The 17,120-nt window shown below is 51.3% G+C and overlaps 2 protein-coding genes across 3 annotated transcripts in view; one reads left to right on the top strand and one right to left on the bottom strand.

Moving 5' to 3' along the window:
* Positions 1-3,289, top strand: part of CRLF1 (cytokine receptor like factor 1) — a 28,105-nt gene extending 24,816 nt beyond the window's left edge. Inside the window, exons 7-8 of one of the 2 annotated variants that reach the window (XM_033136832.1) lie at positions 516-691; positions 3,210-3,289. In XM_033136832.1, the coding sequence (XP_032992723.1) occupies positions 516-691; positions 3,210-3,233 (200 nt within the window). In that variant the 3' untranslated portion in view covers positions 3,234-3,289. Of the gene's footprint in view, positions 1-515; positions 696-3,209 lie in introns of both variants that reach the window. The other variant, XM_033136833.1, reaches the window with a different exon arrangement.
* A 1,323-nt stretch (positions 3,290-4,612) lies between these two features.
* On the bottom strand, positions 4,613-16,811 carry REX1BD (required for excision 1-B domain containing). Its single transcript, XM_033136646.1, has 5 exons — positions 16,732-16,811; positions 9,856-9,938; positions 7,290-7,494; positions 6,308-6,396; positions 4,613-4,714 (listed from the first exon to the last, which is right to left on the bottom strand). The coding sequence occupies exons 1-5, from the start codon at positions 16,732-16,734 to the stop codon at positions 4,642-4,644; spliced, it is 453 nt and encodes a 150-aa protein (XP_032992537.1). The 5' UTR covers positions 16,735-16,811; the 3' UTR covers positions 4,613-4,641.
* Positions 16,812-17,120: the final 309 nt, after the last annotated feature.

Raw genomic sequence — 17,120 nt, 5'->3', positions numbered from 1 at the left:
TTGCTCATTTCTATGTATAGGGTGCCTGCATTAGATACCTGTAAGGTCCATAAATTACCATATATAGCATATATTCAACACAAAAAAACCAGCGGCAATTTGTTCTTGCTGGGCACATAAAGGGTCCCGTTACCTTCAGTAGCTTAGGGCTTCGTCAAACCTAAATCTGGCCCTGCTGATATTTGATGCAAGGCACTCCCTTCTGGGAACTGTAGCACCACGATAGGAAAACTACAGTTCCCAAGGTTCTTTGGGGGGAGAGCCGCACACTTTTCCAACGTCCTTCAGGTGTCTAGTGCAAGCCCCGTTTTTACCGGGATCTGCAAAGTTCTGCAGCCCCCCCCCCCGTTAAGACACACATGCACCCTTGACCCCAGAAGGTGTGTGTGATCCGGCACCTGGACGTGGGTCTCGAACCCACGACCCTCACATTCGGGAGTCTCGCGTTCTACCGACTCGAGTTTCCTTCCCGCCTTCCTCACGCCTCTCCCCTCCCTCTCCTCCAACCCTCCCAGGGCGGGCGCCGGGGATCTGCGAACCCAAAAGCGGCGAGCACAACAACACGCTGCGCCGGGAACTGAAGCAGTTCTTCGGCTGGATGCGCAAACACGGAAGCTGCGCCAGCCTGAGCATCAAAATGTACGACCAGTGGAGGGTCTCGCTCCAGAAGTCCCACAAAACACGGAACCAGGTAGGTAAGGAAAACAACTCCCCGTCCGTCCACCCCCACCCCACCCCCAAGTTGTCCTTGCAGCAAGGAGGGAGGATCCGTGCGGCTAATTTGGCACTGTTAAAAACGAACCAAAACAGCCGCTCGCCTATGGCGAGTCGGCTCATGCCGCCGGCGAACAGGCGCGGAGGAAGACAAAGCTCCTCGGCGGCATGCAAGGGCAGAAACGGTTGAGGACTTAGTAACTTCTGCTGCGGAGCTTGCTTCCAACAGATGCTCAGTTGGAAGGGACCCCCAACGGTCATCTAGTCCGACCCCCTGCAATGCAGGAATCTGGGCCAAAGCATCCCGGACAGATGGCCATCCAAGCTCTGCCTAAAAAACCTCCAAGGAAGGAGAGTCCACCACCTCCCGAGGGAGACCGTTCGGCTACGTTCAGGTCGTTTTAATTGCTGGCTCTAAATGCTTTGGTGCGTTTTAATTATTGTTTTTAATGAGCTGGTTTTTAATTACTAAACGGCCTCGTCGCAGTATCCCTGAAGGAGCGTCTCCACCTCCATCGTCCAGCCCGGACGCTGAGGTCCAGCTCCGAGGGCCTTCTGGCGGTTCCCTCCCTGCGAGAAGCCAAGTTACAGGGAACCAGGCAGAGGGCCTCCTCGGTGGTGGCGCCCTCCCGTCAGATGTCAAGGAAATAAAAAACTATCTGACTTTTAGAAGACGTATGAAGGCAGCCCTGTTTAGGGAAGATTTTAATGTTTGATGCTTTATTGTGCTTCTAATCATCTGTTGGGAGCCGCCCAGAGTGGCTGGGGAAACCCAACCAGATTGGCAGGGTATATAGGTGAAACTCGAAAAATTAGAATATCGTGGGAAAGTCCATTTATGTAAGCGATTGTTTTCATTAGCTACTGGAGTTTAATATATGAGATAGGCTCATGACATGCAAAGCGAGATACGTCAAGCCTTTGCTTGTTATAATTGTGATGATTATGGCTGATGAAAACCCCAAAGTTGAGATTGTTAATTTGGGGTTCTCATCAGCTGTACGCCATAATCATCACAATTATAACAAATAAAGGCTTGACATATCTCGCTTTGCATGTCATGAGTCTATCACATATGTTAGTTTCACCTTTTAAGTTGAATTACTGAAAGAAATGAAGCTTTCCACGATATTCTAATTTTTTGAGTTTCACCTGTATATAAAAAAACAAACAACATATTATTATTATTATTATTATTATTATTATTATTATTATGCAGTTATTATCTATTATAATGCGTATCGATTTTTCTTTTTAAAGCAAAGATAGGCAAAAGTTCAATATAGCTCTCTCGCGACAATACAGATTTGGTTACAATGGAAAATGCTAGGCCTAAATGAGGTCAAATCGAACTTTTAAACAATAGGTGGAAATAAAACAAGGAGCAGGAACTGCATCCCTGATAGCTCGATTAAATAATAAAGTTGTAGCAAGTTACTCCATTTATTATTATTATTATTACTATTACTATTACTATTTAATTATTTGTAATTATTAATTGATTAATTAAAATTTAATTGTTAATTAACTCATTAATTAATTAATGTTCTGCCCATACGACTGGCGCTCTATCTTGCAGTTCTGTTTCTCTGTTTTCTTTCACTCGCTTTAAGTGTTCTGTTGCGCTTCTGTCCAGGAATAAAAAGGGCACGATGGAGACCAGTAAGAATGAAGATATGATGTTTTATAAGGACAAAAAAAAAATATGAACAATATGGGCAAAATAAACAAACGCCAATGGTAAATAAATGTCACACACGGGAACAATAAAGGATATAGAACTTCGCTTGCAGGAATACAAATGATCAAACGCGTTCATACGAATGGGAGTTTAATTTAAAAAAAAAACATTGTAGCTGTTGTACAAGGGATTATGATGGAGGTTGAAATGTAATTGCATTAAATAAGACTCTGGAAGCAGGATTAAATGAAATTACCTTCCCTTGAAATCTGGCCATCTAAAATGTGTAACTGGCTTTTTAATTGACTGATAACTTGAATTGGAATGGTAGTTTGGTATTTTCGCAATGTGGCATATATTGGATTTTTGCAATTGAAAATTAATTAAAAAAATTTCCCCCAAAAATAGTCCTAATACTAATAATACCAATGTTATTATTATTTAAATTGCTCCATCCACTCTGGGCAGCTTCCAGCAAATTATAAAACCACAAACAGGAAAATCTACCTTCAGATTTCTTCTAAAAGTCAGATAGTTGTTTATCTCCTTGATCATGTTTTCAAATGTCGGAATCCTCCCATCTTGGGAGAAAGGCAAGAAATAAAAACGATGACGGGATGGCTCCGTCGATAGAGCACGAGACTCTTAACCCCTGGGTCGCGGGTTCGAGTCTCACATTGGGGGGTTGGACTAGATGACCCTCGGGGGACCCCCTCCCAACTCTGCAATTCTACAGTTCCGCGATTTGATGCAGCCCACCAAGGAGCGAGGTCGGCGGAGCAACCTGACTGTTTTGTGCCCTTTTTATTCCCAGGTCCTCTCCGGCGATAAATCCTAGCGACGCCCAAAAGGCGCCCAAGAGGAGTAAAGGCAGCTGGGCGGCCGGTTTTCCGGGCGGCGAGCCGAGGAGACGGGCAGCGTCGCCGGAGGGGGGGCGGCGGGTATAACCGCGTGGAGCCGCGTCGGCACCCGAACCCACCGCAAACCACCCCCAGGCTTCGCTTTCGAGATCCGTAAAAAAAAAGGACAGCTACAAATGTCCCCGGTTTTCCCCCTGCATATATGCCGCAAGGAGGTTTTAGGTACCACTGAAATTTGGGGGGCCGGTATCCCACGGCGAAGAAGCCCTTGAGGGACGGGGATAAAACCCAACCTGGAATTCTGGGATTCCGCAGCCGCCTTGTCCCGCAAACTTGTTCTCCAAATAAATTTTACGGCGTGTGTGTGTTTGTCCCCACCGCCGAGTTTCCCCAAGTTTTTTCTGCGCGTCTCTTGGTTATTTTTTCCCCAAACCCCGTAATCTACCCAGGCTCCGCCGGAGCCCAAAGCTCTCCTTCCTTATACCGAGAGGGTCTTACCAAGACCGCAGGAATCTGGGCGTACGAAATGATCTAGCTGGTGAGGCCAGGAATGAGCCAGTGTGGTGTAGTGTTTAAGAGCGGTGGACTTGCAATCCGGTGAACCGGGTTCGATTCCCCGCTCCTCCACACGCAGCTGCTGGGTGACCTTGGGCTAGTCACACTTCTCTCTGAAGTCTCTCAGCCCCACTCACCCCACAGAGGAGGAAGGGAAAAGGAGAACGTGAGCCGCTTTGAGACTCCGTCGGGTAGCGATAAAGCGGAGTATCAAATCCAAACTCCTCTTTCTTCTTCTTCTTCTTCTTCCGTCCATTTTGGCCTGACCCCCGGAGGTGCACTCCATTGCGTCTCGAGACGCACAGATGCCAACAAACCTCTAACAACGGAGGCATGCGAATGGCCGGCAAATTTCGCCCAACTCCCCACCCATCCGCGGCACGGATTTGGGTTTGGAGAAAAGGGTCCCACACATTGTCGAGGAAACGAGAGGCTGGCTTTTTATTGACGGCGAGAAGAACGTTCCTCGTCTCCGCATCCTCCTTGCCCCACATCTCCACCTCCGGCACAGCCAACCCCCCCCCCCCCAAGTCTAGAGAGAAGTCTTTATTGGGCTTGTTCGGCGCGGGTCTGGAGCCTTTCGTGCCGGGCGGGGGGCCAAGGCACGTCCGGCTGAGCCCCCTCGGCCGGGGCCTGCGTGCGAGGCAGGTCAGAACCCAGACCGGGTAAGGAAGCGGGCAGAGGGGCGGGGGGTTTGGGGGGGAGAGAGAGAGAGAGCCGAACATTGCTTGCTTGCAGGGGGTGTTCCTCACCCCACCACCACCCCGCCGAAAAATATCCTTCCTCCTCCTCCTCCTCCTCCTCCTCCTCCTCCTCCTCCGGGACGTCCCATCAAGTGCTTTCTTCGGAATCGTACTTGAAATCCTGGAGAATTTCGCTGATTGCCTCGATGGTTTGAATTAGCCTGTTTTGGGCCGGATGGAAACGATAAATAAACGAGCATATGGAGGCGATTAGGCACGCTCTGGCTGGGGCGTCCCGGCCCTGCCCGCCTCCCTCCCGGGCCCTCGAACGCTTGTTTATGAAATGCAGCGAAAGGAGGCAATCGAAGCGCCCGTGCGGAGCCAAAAATCCCGAGAGCCAAAGCAGAGCAATATGGGGGGCGAAACCTCTCCAAAAAGGAGGGAGCAAAGGGTTGTTTTTTCCCCAGGTCTCGAATCTGCACAATCTGTCCTGCAAAGGGATGTGGGTCGCTTGAGAGAGAGTAGTCCTGCCCTCTCCTACACTCTCTCCGCCTTTCCAAGGTGCCCCTCCACCCAAGGCATTGTGGGAGATCGCAGCCAAGGGGGATTGTGGGAGGTTGCAACCAAGGGGGATTGTGGGAAATGTCAACCAAGGGGGATTGTGGGCGATTGAAGCCAAGGGGGGTTGTGGGAGATTGAAGCCAAGGGGGGTTGTGGGAGGTTGAAGCCAAGGGGGATTGTGGGAGGTTGCAGCCAAGGGGGGTTGTGGGAGATTGAAGCCAAGGGGGGTTGTGGGAGATTGAAGCCAAGGGGGGTTGTGGGAGATTGAAGCCAAGGGGGGTTGTGGGAGGTTGAAGCCAAGGGGGGTTGTGGGAGATTGAAGCCAAGGGGGATTGTGGGAGGTTGAAGCCAAGGGGGGTTGTGGGAGATTGAAGCCAAGGGGGGTTGTGGGAGATTGCAGCCAAGGGGGATTGTGGGAGGTTGCAACCAAGGGGGGTTGTGGGAGGTTGCAGCCAAGGGGGATTGTGGGAGGTTGCAACCAAGGGGGATTGTGGGAGGTTGCAACCAAGGGGGATTGTGGGAGATTGCAACCAAGGGGGATTGTGGGAGATTGCAACCAAGGGGGATTGTGGGAGGTTGCAACCAAGGGGGATTGTGGGAGGTTGCAACCAAGGGGGATTGTGGGAGGTTGCAGCCAAGGGGGATTGTGGGAGGTTGCAACCAAGGGGGATTGTGGGAGGTTGCAACCAAGGGGGATTGTGGGAGATTGCAACCAAGGGGGATTGTGGGAGGTTGCAACCAAGGGGGATTGTGGGAGATTGCAACCAAGGGGGATTGTGGGAGGTTGCAACCAAGGGGGATTGTGGGAGGTTGCAGCCAAGGGGGGTTGTGGGAGGTTGCAGCCAAGGGGGATTGTGGGAGATCGCAATCAAGGGGGATTGTGGGAGATTGCAGCCAAGGGGGATTGTGGGAGGTTGCAGCCAAGGGGGATTGTGGGAGGTTGCAGCCAAGGGGGATTGTGGGAGGTTGCAGCCAAGGGGGATTGTGGGAGGTTGCAGCCCGCGTCCCAAAACCAACAGGACTCCCCTCTTAAAATAAGGATTGAAAGGCGTCTCTGCATGCAGACACTTTTGAGAGTTGCGGTCAAGTTTTTGGAAATAAAAATAAATGCATTGCCCCCGCCCCGCCCCCCAAGCTCAAGACCTTCGCCCGGCCTCGATGCAATCTGGGTTGTTGTTGTTTTTTTTAAGCAAATCGTGTTGCACCCTTGTTTCCAATTTGCAACCACAGGGATCCCCCACCCACCCACTTACTTCTGCTTCAGTTCCTGAACCTCTTGAGGGTGGGCTATGACGCCGGGGTGGTCTTGAGCGTTTTGTTTGGCTAGCTGCAGCTGAGCTGTCTGGAAAAGGGGGAGAAACGAGGAGGTGAGACCCTCTTGGCAGAGACAAGTGGGGGCGCGCGCACAGAAATCGCCAGCTCCCCCCTCTCCCCAGTTTGCTGGGACAGCGATTTGCAAGAGGGACAGTGCCGTGCAGTGGTTAGAGATCCGGACCCGAATGGCAGGAAGAGACCTGGGTTCGAATCCAACCTCCAGCTGGTCGCTAACCAACCTTGCAGGATTGTTGTGAGGATGAAATGGAAAGGCGGCGGGGGGGGGGTAGAGAGGAACCCCCGAGCCCCTGAGATCAAAGGCAGGCTATAAATGCAATAATATTCATTTATAAATAATTTTTTGTTTTATTTTTTAAATAAATGTTTTATTATAGAACGAAATTGTTGTGGACTAGGTACACAACAGAAGTAAGCCAGTGTTTTAGGATTTACAAAATAATGTTTTTGCTATAAATAATATTTGTTCGTTCGTTCGTTCAGAGATCAGGTCGGTTCGCAAAACGATTAATGATAGGAAGCGGTTGAAACGAAAGCGAAGAAACATTAAACAAGGGGCGTTCTGGCTTTTTGCGAGCTGGGCAGCTCAGTTGGTTACAGCGCGGTAGAATTACAGAATTGGAAAGGGACCCCCAGAGCCATCTAGTCCAACCCCCGAGCTGGATGACCCCCAGGGCCCCTTCCAAAGCCATGATTCCAAAGCCCACCCCCCCCCCAAAAAAACCGAAAGCTCTCAAGGGACGTCTGCACCTGGAATTCCGGACACCACCGATCCTGATCACAAGATCTCAAAACATGATCGAAACACTCTTCCGGCACAAAAACCGGAAGGGGATCAGCTTTGCGCCTGTAAAATGGGCGCAAACCTGAGACCGGCCTCCGCGCGCCCCTTTTCTCTCTCACCAGCTCGAGCTTCTCCTTCTCCTTCTCCTGGAGGCGCCCCAGGTGCTGGGCGAGGTCGGGCCTCCCGCCGGGTCCCTCCAGCTGCTCCTTGATCTGCAGGATCTCCCGCGAGATCCCACTGAAGGCCTGGGTGATCTCGTGCACCAGCTGGCGGTAGCGGGAGAAGTCGTAGTCGGGGCCGCTTCGGAGGTACGCCCGGTGGCCCCTGACGGGAAAGAGGGGAGGGGGGGGAGGAAACGGTAGAGAGACGGGAAAGGGAAGCAGCGGGGTCGCCTGCTCCCTCGGTGTACCCACTGCCTGGACCGGAAGACCGAGGTCTGGACCGAAACTCAGCAGCGGGGCGTCTGCTTTGCACACAGAACGTCCCGGCTTCGTGCCTCTTGGCACAGAATCGCAGAGTCGGAAAGGATCTGAAGGGTGTCTTTTAAATCAGAACCAGTGGAGGTCCTGTGTGAGTGCCTGGAGGCGGTCAGAGGACGGATGGCGGCTAACAGATTGAGGTTGAATCCTGACAAGACAGAGGGACTGTTTTGGGGGGACGGGGGGCGGGCAGGTGTGGAGGACTCCCTGGTTCTGAATGGGGTAACTGTGCCCCCGAAGGACCAGGTGCGCAGCCTGGGAGTCATTTTGGACTCACAGCTGTCCATGGAGGCGCAGGTCAATTCTGTGTCCAGGCCGGCTGTCTACCAGCTCCATCTGGTACGCAGGATGAGACCCTCCCTGCCCGCAGACTGTCTGGCCAGAGTGGTGCATGCTCTGGTTATCTCTCGCTTGGACTACTGCCATGCGCTCTCTGTGGGGCTGCCTTTGAAGGTGACCCGGAAACTACAACTAATCCAGAATGCGGCAGCTAGACTGGGGACTGGGAGCGGCCGCTGAGACCACATAACACCGGTCCTGAAAGACCAACATTGGCTCCCAGGACGTTTCCGAGCACAATTCAAAGTGTTGGTGCTGACCTTGAAAGCCCTAAATGGCCCAGTAGACCTGAAGGAGCGTCTCCACCCCCATCGTCCAGCCCGGACATTGAGGTCCAGCTCCGAGGGCCTTCTGGCGGTTCCCTCCTTGTGAGAAATGAGTTTACAGGGAACCCGGCAGAGGGCCTTCTCAGTGGTGGCACCCTCCCATCAGATGTCAAGGAAATAAACAACTACCTGACTTTTAGAAGGCATCTGAAGGCAGCCCTGTACGGGGATTTTAAAAAATAAATACATAAATCCTGCATTGCAGGGGGTTGGGCAAGATGCCCTTTTGGGGGGTACCTCCCAAATCTACGATTCTACGAAAAGCCCCAACCCACCCCTTTGTCGCGACCTTGCTGGGCTGGGTTTGCAAGAAGCATGACTGAATTAGGAACCGCCCCCCCACCCACCAGCCTGCCTGGCAAGGGGGGGGTGTCACCCCTGCAGAGTGGGGCGACGGCCGGGGGGGGGGCTGGGTGGGAAGCCAGGCTCGCTTGGTCGGAGTCGTGGGGGGTTGCCGGAGGGTCTTGATTCCCCAGAAGTCAATTATCCCACCCCCCTGCCGCCCAGAGTCCTGGCTCCAATGCGCAAATCGAAGACAGGTGTCTAGGGATGGAAGCTTTCCCCCCCCCCGCCCGCCCGCCCAGCTCATCTGGAGTTCATAAGGGGCACCCGAGCCAAAAAAAGCCGTGGGTGCGGCCGGAAAGCGGGGAGGGAACCGCGCCCCCCCCCTTCTGGGCCTCCTTGGACGGAGAGGCGCGGAAATTGGGGGGAGCACGAAAGGGATGGAGTTGGGTTCCCCGGGGGTCTCACAAGCCACCTTTCTGCGGTCCCGGCGACCGGCCAACGGTGAACTTGGGTCGCCGGGAACCGGGCCTGAAACAGATACACTGAAACAGAAGTCACCAGATCCTTAAATATAGTGAGGGAGTGGGGAGGGGTATTGCTCAGAGGGTGGTGGGAATGGGTGATCGGCTGCAGGGAAAGGCAAGGGGTGAGATGGCTAAAGATAGCTTTGTTAAGTATAATGAGATAAGAATCCAATGTCTTTGTTCAGACCAGGTTTCTCCATGGTTCTAAGTTTGGTGACTAATTGCAGCCGTTAAGAGTCGTCAACAGGTTTTCCACACCTATCAGCTGATCACCCATTCCCACCACCCTTATGAGTAATACCCCTCCCCACTCCCTCACTATATTTAAGGATCTGGTGACTTCTGTTTCAGTGTATCTGAAGAAGTGTGCATGCACACGAAAGCTCATACCAAGAACAAACTCAGTCGGTCTCTAAGGTGCTACTGGAAAGAATTTGTTATTGGTGTGAGGTTTTGAGTGCATGCACACTTCTTCAGATACCCTATTTCTTCAGATAATCATAATCAGCAGTTGGACTACAACTCCCATCGTCCACTGCTACTGGCCGAGCCGGCAGTGGGCGATGGGCTTTGTAGTCCCACAACACGGATCAGAGGCCTCAATGGGGCGCCTCAACGGGAAGCCCACGTGCGGGACACGAAAGCCACCCTTCCTCTGGAAACCTGGCTACGTGTGTCCCCCACCCACCCCCAAAAAATAAAATAAAACCCCAACCGGTGGGCGACACTCACTCTTCGAAGAGGTGGTAGGCTTCGACCCGTTCGGTCTGGAGGGCATAGAAGCGGTGGACGAGGGTCTGGACGTCCGCTTCCAACTGCAAACGGGGGGGGGGGAACGGGAATTAATCTTGGGTGATGCGTTTCGGTGGAGCGAGGGGCCGGTGCTCTCGGTACTGTGTCAGGATTCGAACACAAGAGCGGGGTTTCCTCTCCTGCGGTTCCCAGCACCGCTGCCTCCATACACGGTCGCCGGCCGTCTTGTCTTCCTCCAGGTCTACTCAGCGTTAGAAACTCAAATTAATGTCCGCGAACTGCATTTTTTTTTTCCCGCGGCGACGTTCGCCATTGTTATCGTTTCATTTCTTTATCGCTTTCGAAATATCGAAGCGGATAAAACATCAAATAAAACAAGCTTCGATAAGAATATTTTTTTGGTACCGGGTTCCGTTTGCGGGTCTTTGGACTGCGATAAAGAACTGGTTGATTGATAATATTTCAGATCCTTCTCTAAGGGACGTTTGGCTCCCCCCCACCTGTATTTACCGACCTACATAATTTATAGAGCTTCCCCATAGCAGAAGAAGTCTAGGAAGATAGTGGGAGGGGGTAGTGGTTAGAGTTTCGGACTAGGGCCTGGGAGATCAGGGTTCAAATCCTGTCTCTGTCACGAAGCTCACTAGGAAAAGGATTCCTGTACTGCGTTCCAAAATTCTACGATAATGTGGGCATGGGTGACCCAGAAAGTATAAAACCATGCAGCCCCATTAGAACATGAGTGATTCCCAAAATACGATTACCGTATTTTTCGCTCCATAGGGCACACCTCGTTTTTAGAGGAGGAAACAAGAAAAAAAATATTTTTCTGGGTTTCCTCCTTTAAAAGCCCTGGGGTTTTTTTTGAGGATCAGCTAAAAGTTTTGCAGCTTTTTTTGCAAAGGGAAAAGCCCTGGTTTTTTTGAGGATCAGCTAAAAGTTTTGCAGCTTTTTTTGCAAAGGGGGAAAAGCAAAGCTCCTTTTGCAAAGGGGGAAAAGCAAAGAGGAAAAGCTCTGTTTTTATGGGGTTCAACTCACATTTCTGCAGCTTCTAAAGGAAAGGGAGCCATTTCTACAGTTTCCAGACAGATAATCTAATCAGCCAGTCACATGTAGGCTGGGGAAACAAACAACCTCCCTCTGCAGCACATTCAACAATGGAGGGCAGGGCTGAAAGGGAGCCGGGACTCTTATCTCCCTCCCGATCTCTTTCTGATCAGCTGCTGAGCGGGGTCCTTTCAACACCCCCTTTTCTCTTTGTAAAATAAAAAGCACGGTCCTCTTTTGGCCCCTGGGCAATTCAGCTCCAGGGACCACCATTCGCTCCATAAGACGCACAGATATTTCCCCTTACTTTTCAGGAGGGAAAAAAGTGCGTCTTATGGAGCGAAAAATACGGTGTATAAATTAGCCCCTTGCATATGTATCTTAAATATGTACAGGAACTCACAGTGAGAGGCATCGGGTTTAATTTATATCAGGTCTAATTTTGGACTAACAAACAGAACAAAGAGCCTTTCATTTTCGTTGAAAACACAACAAGACGTCGCAGGGAAACGTATAGCAGAGCAGCCAACAGGTCTCGAATATCTGCCCGTATTCTGCAAACAGATAAAAAAAATCATTTCGGTTCTCTACTACAATGGAATACTTAAATGTTTCTTTAAATCTTCATGCCACGCTCTCCTGCCAAAATCGGCTCTTGCCGGCGTCCAGACCTTGGCTCTGTATATTCTTCGGTACATTAAAAGTCTCTCTCTCTCTTTTATTTACATTTTATTAAAAGAGTCTCCGTCGCAGAAAACAAAGCGATGGAAGAAAATAGAAGGAGAATAAATAATAATTTTTTTAAAAGTCTCTCTCCCCCCCCCCTTTTGCATGTGTGCAAAACGAGGAACCTTCGGCGACGGCGGGGTGCATTCCGCTTCGAGAAATATAAATATATTATTACGTGCAAATCGTGGGCTGGAAGGAGTTGGGGAGATGGGTTACGAAGCCCCCTCTGAGCTGGCAAGGCCACAAACCTAAAAATCCTGCCCCCACTCTCCAATACCTGAGCTTGGAACGGACGGCGTCCGGTTTGGCTCCCGTGCCAAGACCGGCTTTCGATCGCACTCCATTAGGAAGTTTCCACTGGGCTGTTTTGAAGTTTGCTGCCGGCAGGCCTGGGACAAAGGAGCACGCTGGCGGCACAGAACTGAGCGGCTGGGGGACCCCTAAGGGTCATCCAGTCCAACCCCCTTGCGACGCAGGCAGGAATCGCAGGCGAAAACCGTAGCTGTGTTCCTTCTCTCCTTCTATGGCGAGGAGGATGGTCTTCCATGATGGTCTTAATGGTGGTTTGCGGGTGGAAGTTGAGAATCTGCCAAGCGTGCCTTCCACTCGGATCATTTCCCCCTTTCGTTCGGGCGCCTCCAATGTCCACGACGCCTTTGAGTGGAGGCTAATCTCCAACTGATGCAGGTGGCGCTGTGGGTTAAAGCACAGAGCCTAGGGCTTGCCGATCGGAAGGTCGGCGGTTCGAATCCCCGCAATGACGGGGTGAGCTCCCGTCGCTCGGTCCCTGCTCCTGCCCACCTAGCAGTTCAGAAGCACGTCAAAAGTGCAAGTAGATAAATAGGTTCCACTCCGGCGGGAAGGTAAACGGTTTTTCCGTGCGCTGCTCTGGTTTGCCAGAAGCAGCTTTGTCTTGCTGGCCACATGACCCGGAAGCTGTACGCCGGCTCCCTTGGCCAGTAAAGCGAGATGAGCGCCGCAACCCCAGAGTCGTCTGCGACTGGGCCTAACGGTCAGGGGTCCCTTTACCTTTAACTTTACAGTGATACCTTGCTTCTCAAACTTAATCCATCCCAAAACCAAAGCGCTCCAAAACCAAGGCTCGCTTCTTTCCCATAGAAAGTACTGCAAAACGGATGAAACCGTTCCAGACTTTTAAAAACAACTCCTAAAACAGCAATTTAACACGGATTTTACTATCTAACGAGACCATTGATCCATAAAATGAAAACAATAAAACCATGTACTGCAGTCACACAACCCATCCATCCATCGGTAGCTGAACCGGGTTCCGCATAGTCACAAAAACAAAACAAAACAAGAGCCACAAAAACGAAAACGCAAAATAAATAGCCAAAACAGACAGGCCTCAGCGCAGCACTCAAAACGGAGCACGTTCGGCTTCCGAAAAACGTTCGCAAACCGGAACACTTATTTCCGGGTTTTGCAGTGTTTGGGTTCCAAGTTGTTTGAGTACCAGCTGTGTTTTGCTTTCCGTTCTTAAGCTGGGAATATAACAGTCGCCTTGGGAGGAGATAATAATCGCCACCTTTTGCCCGAAGTGGGGCTCGAACCCACGACCCCGAGGTCAAGAGCCCCCGGGCTTAAGAAGGAGGCTGACAAGCCGGAAGGTGGAGGGCGACCGAGATTTTCATGGGGTCTGGAAACCAAGCCTGATGAGGAACGGTCGAAGGAGCCTGCCTGGGAAAGAGGAGACAGGAGACCCACCTCCCAATAATCTCAAGGGCCGTCGCAAGGAAGACGGAGCAAGCTCGTTTTTCTCCTGATCCGGAGAGCAGGACTCGAACCCGTGGCTTCCAGGCGCAAGGAAGGAGATTCCGACTCCACGTCGGAAAGAAATTTCCGACAGTAAGAGCCGTCTGGCCGTGGGGTACGAAGGCGGCGGATGCTCCTTCCTCGGAGGTTTTGAAGCAGAGTTTGGGCGGCCCTCTGTCAAGAATGCTTTAGCCGAGATTCCTGCCTTGCAAGGGGGTTGGACTGGATGACCCTCAGGGGTCCCTTCCAACTCTACAATCCTTAAAACAGGCACATCCAACTCCAAAGAGATTGGGATCTACTCCCGGTATAAAAAAAAACAACTGGCAGCGATCTACCCTTTGTCATTGGAGGGAGGGAGGAGTGTGTGTGGATTGCCCAGAGTAGTTGAGCTTTTTTTGGGGTAAATTCTTCAGCTTTTATTTGTTAATTTTTGGTAAAATGTATTTAATCCCACAATTGATAAGGGTCCTGTGATCATCCAGGATCAGCTAGGGATCTACCCGTAGATCACGATCTACTCGTTAGACATGCCTGCCTTGGAAGAACAAGCCTTTTGCGTCTCGCCCGGCTGCTGCCTCGTAGGATTGCGGAGTCGCGGACAGGAGGATCCTCTCGTTGAATATTAATTAGAAAATGAAAATTTTCTATACACTGAACCCTCCAGCTTCCTAGTCTCTGTCCCGCTTCTCCGGGAAAAAAAACTCGCGGCAGACGGCATCAATTCCCAGACACCTCCAGGACGAAGTTTTGGCATGCACAGACAAATTTCCCCCCCATATCTCCTGTTGCAAAGAAAGGGTGTGGGTGGGTTGCAGGAGGAATTGACAGCAGTCTGCGCCGAACCCCCCCCCCCCAGGCCCAAGGGCAGCTGGGGGGTTTCCGTTCCCCCACCCAATTAAATCCGACAGTTTCCATGCGCTTTCCAAGGCCACCGGGCTCTGAAACGCATTCGTGGCATGCCGCCCAAACCGCCAAAACATCCATCCCCGCCGAAAAAAACATCCAGCCTGGGGCGGCATTTGGGGTTTCTGTGTGTCCCATCTCAGACAAGCTAATGTTTCCCCCCTCTTCCCCGTCCCGCCGGATGATTGGAGCTGTCGGGTGCCGGGTTCGAGTCTCGCCTCCCGACACCAACCCTTTAGTGCGGGGCGAGGAGAAGGAACAGCCCCAGCATTCGAGTTCTGTTTCCCCTCAAGTCTGGAATATGGGTTTAAACAACGCCCGCCGGCCTTAACAGGGCTGTCGTTGTGGCCGTGTAATAATAATAATAATAATAATAATAATAATAATAATAATAATTTATTTATACCCTGCCCATCCGGCTGGGATGCAGCGCTTCTGAAACGCCGGGGAAAACTTCTTCGTCGTCTTCTTCTTCTTCTTCTTCTTCTTCTTCTTCTTCTTCTTCGTTTATTTGCATTTCTATTACATTTCAAAAATCTTACATATCCAGAAAAAAAGGAAAATGCAAGACTTCCCTTCCCTTCCTTTTATTTCCCTCTCCCTTCATTTCCTCACCTCCTGCTTTCTTATTCCAACTTAAACACTCTCCGCAACTTGCTCCCAGCCTGCTAAACTGATTATTTGTCTAGAATGATTTTTCACGCATTCTATAAATATTTTCCAGCGCTCCTTAAACCTTTTTATCATCACGATTCCCGAGAGGGATTTCGCATGCGCTGCAGAAGCAGGCAGGGATTATTGGCTAGTTTCCGTTCTTATTTTTATCTTCTTCTTTTTTTGCGATTCTGAGATAGGGTTGTCTGATGCCGAAATCGACGGGCCGAGGGAGCTGGACAAATTTAATAAACGAAACAGATAATAACGACAACAGTGCAAAGGCGAATTATTAACATTCATGCCAGCCACTCCCCCGGGGTTACGCCACGCTGGCATCCCCCTCTCTCGCACGCGGGTATAAAATCGTGCCGCTGGCTGCGGTTTAGGGCAGCCGAGCTCTACTCAAGAGTAGACCTGCTGGAATTAATGGGCCCTACGTTCACGTCCAGCACACCTGCAACATAAAGGTCCTTTTTTCCCCCCATGCCAATCTCCAACCGGGCTCTTTCTTTATCGCCTGGATCAGAGGAAAAGGCCCAGAAGGAACGGTCCACCATGTTCTCTGCTCGAAGCGACTATTAAGCCGAGGTAGACTGCTCCTGTCCCTGGAGGCTCCATTCCAGTTATGACTCCCGGCCAGCCATCAACCGCGCTGGCTGGGGTTTCATGGGTCGGGAGACGCAGATTTCGCCCCCCACTCCAGAGTCAGACCTAACAGTGGGAAGGCTAATTCTCCTCGCAATTAATTAGCCAAACCCGAGAACATCGGAACTGCTCCCTGAGACCGGACCAAGCCCAGGCTGAATCGGTTCCCGCCGAGCTGTCGTCTCGACAGAGGAGCCGGGAGGACGGGCCAAGCCTGGGGTGGAGCCTTGTTGCCGAGCTGAAGTCTGCTTCCCCCAGCAAAATGAAGTCAAGTTTCTAGTCCTCGTTGTTCCGAATTAAAAGACCCCGTTTTAAATAGGAAGAAACAGCTTTTGACCGAGTCAGTGGCGCACCGGGGTTTCAGACGTGATACTGGGGGTTGGACCTGGGACCTGGAATAGACTCGTAGAAATCGTGGAATCGTAGGGTTGGAAGGGACCCCTGAGGGTCATCTAGCCCCACCCCCTGCAATGCAGAAATCGCCGGCTTCAAATAAAAACGAACTGAGGTTCCGGTCCTCAAGGATTCGAGCTCTACCGCCCAGAAACACTCCGCTCAAGCGGGAGATCTGGCCTACATGTCAGTACAGCATTCGACTCTTAAATCTCAGGGTCGCAGGTTCGAGGCCCACGGTTTGTTCCCTTTCCAATTCTATTTGCGCCTTAAATGTTTCCATACGTCCCTTCCCGGGTGCGCAACCCTTTCCCGGCTCTCCACCTCCAATTCCCGCAGAAAAGCTGTCCAAGAAACAAAACAAAAAAAAACTTGTCTGAAAGCTCTGCTGCCGGTCAGTGCCGGCAATACTAACCTAAATGGGACAGGAATGAATAGAACAAGAAAGCTTAAAAGTGCGCGCGCGCCCTCCGGTGGCCGCTGCTGGTATCGCCGCGCTCTGCGCACTTTTAATTCCAAATTTCCTTTTACTGTATTTAGTCGGGTTTTTTGCACAGTTTGCAGCAAAAGGCTCTTAAATTTTGGGCTCTGTTCCCCCCACCCGCAATTACTGCCCATTGCACATTTTGCAGCGCCCTTGGCCCTCCCGTGCAAGCAGAGGGAAGCCCCCAGCCTCATTTAAAGGGGTCCTTTTTTGCTCACCATTGCAGCAATGCAGATTTCTTCCCAGGCTCACCTCCACCGACACCGTAGAGGCACGAAAGTTGTAGAGATGACCCTTCCCTCGACCTGGGCATGGCATTTCCTGGATCACTATAAAAAGCCTTTCCCCCCACCCACCCACCAAAAAAAATATGTGCCCCTCCCCCACTCAGAGACCAATGCAATCATTAATCCCTCTCCTTGATTTAATGTTGGGGTTTTTGATCTGATTACTTCTCCAACAAAGCGCGCTTGAAAGTGATGCTGTGGGGGTGGAGAAAATTCAGGCTCCTCTACATTTTCTTACATCTATATTCAACACCTCTATAGTCAACCCGGCACTTCCTGCTGCACCCACGTGGCTGTGGCACAAGGTCCTCTGCTGCCCT

Source organism: Lacerta agilis, chromosome 18 (genome assembly GCF_009819535.1).
Source record: "Lacerta agilis isolate rLacAgi1 chromosome 18, rLacAgi1.pri, whole genome shotgun sequence".
Lineage (NCBI taxonomy): Eukaryota > Metazoa > Chordata > Lepidosauria > Squamata > Lacertidae > Lacerta > Lacerta agilis.
This window is presented reverse-complemented; position numbering and strand designations above follow the sequence as displayed.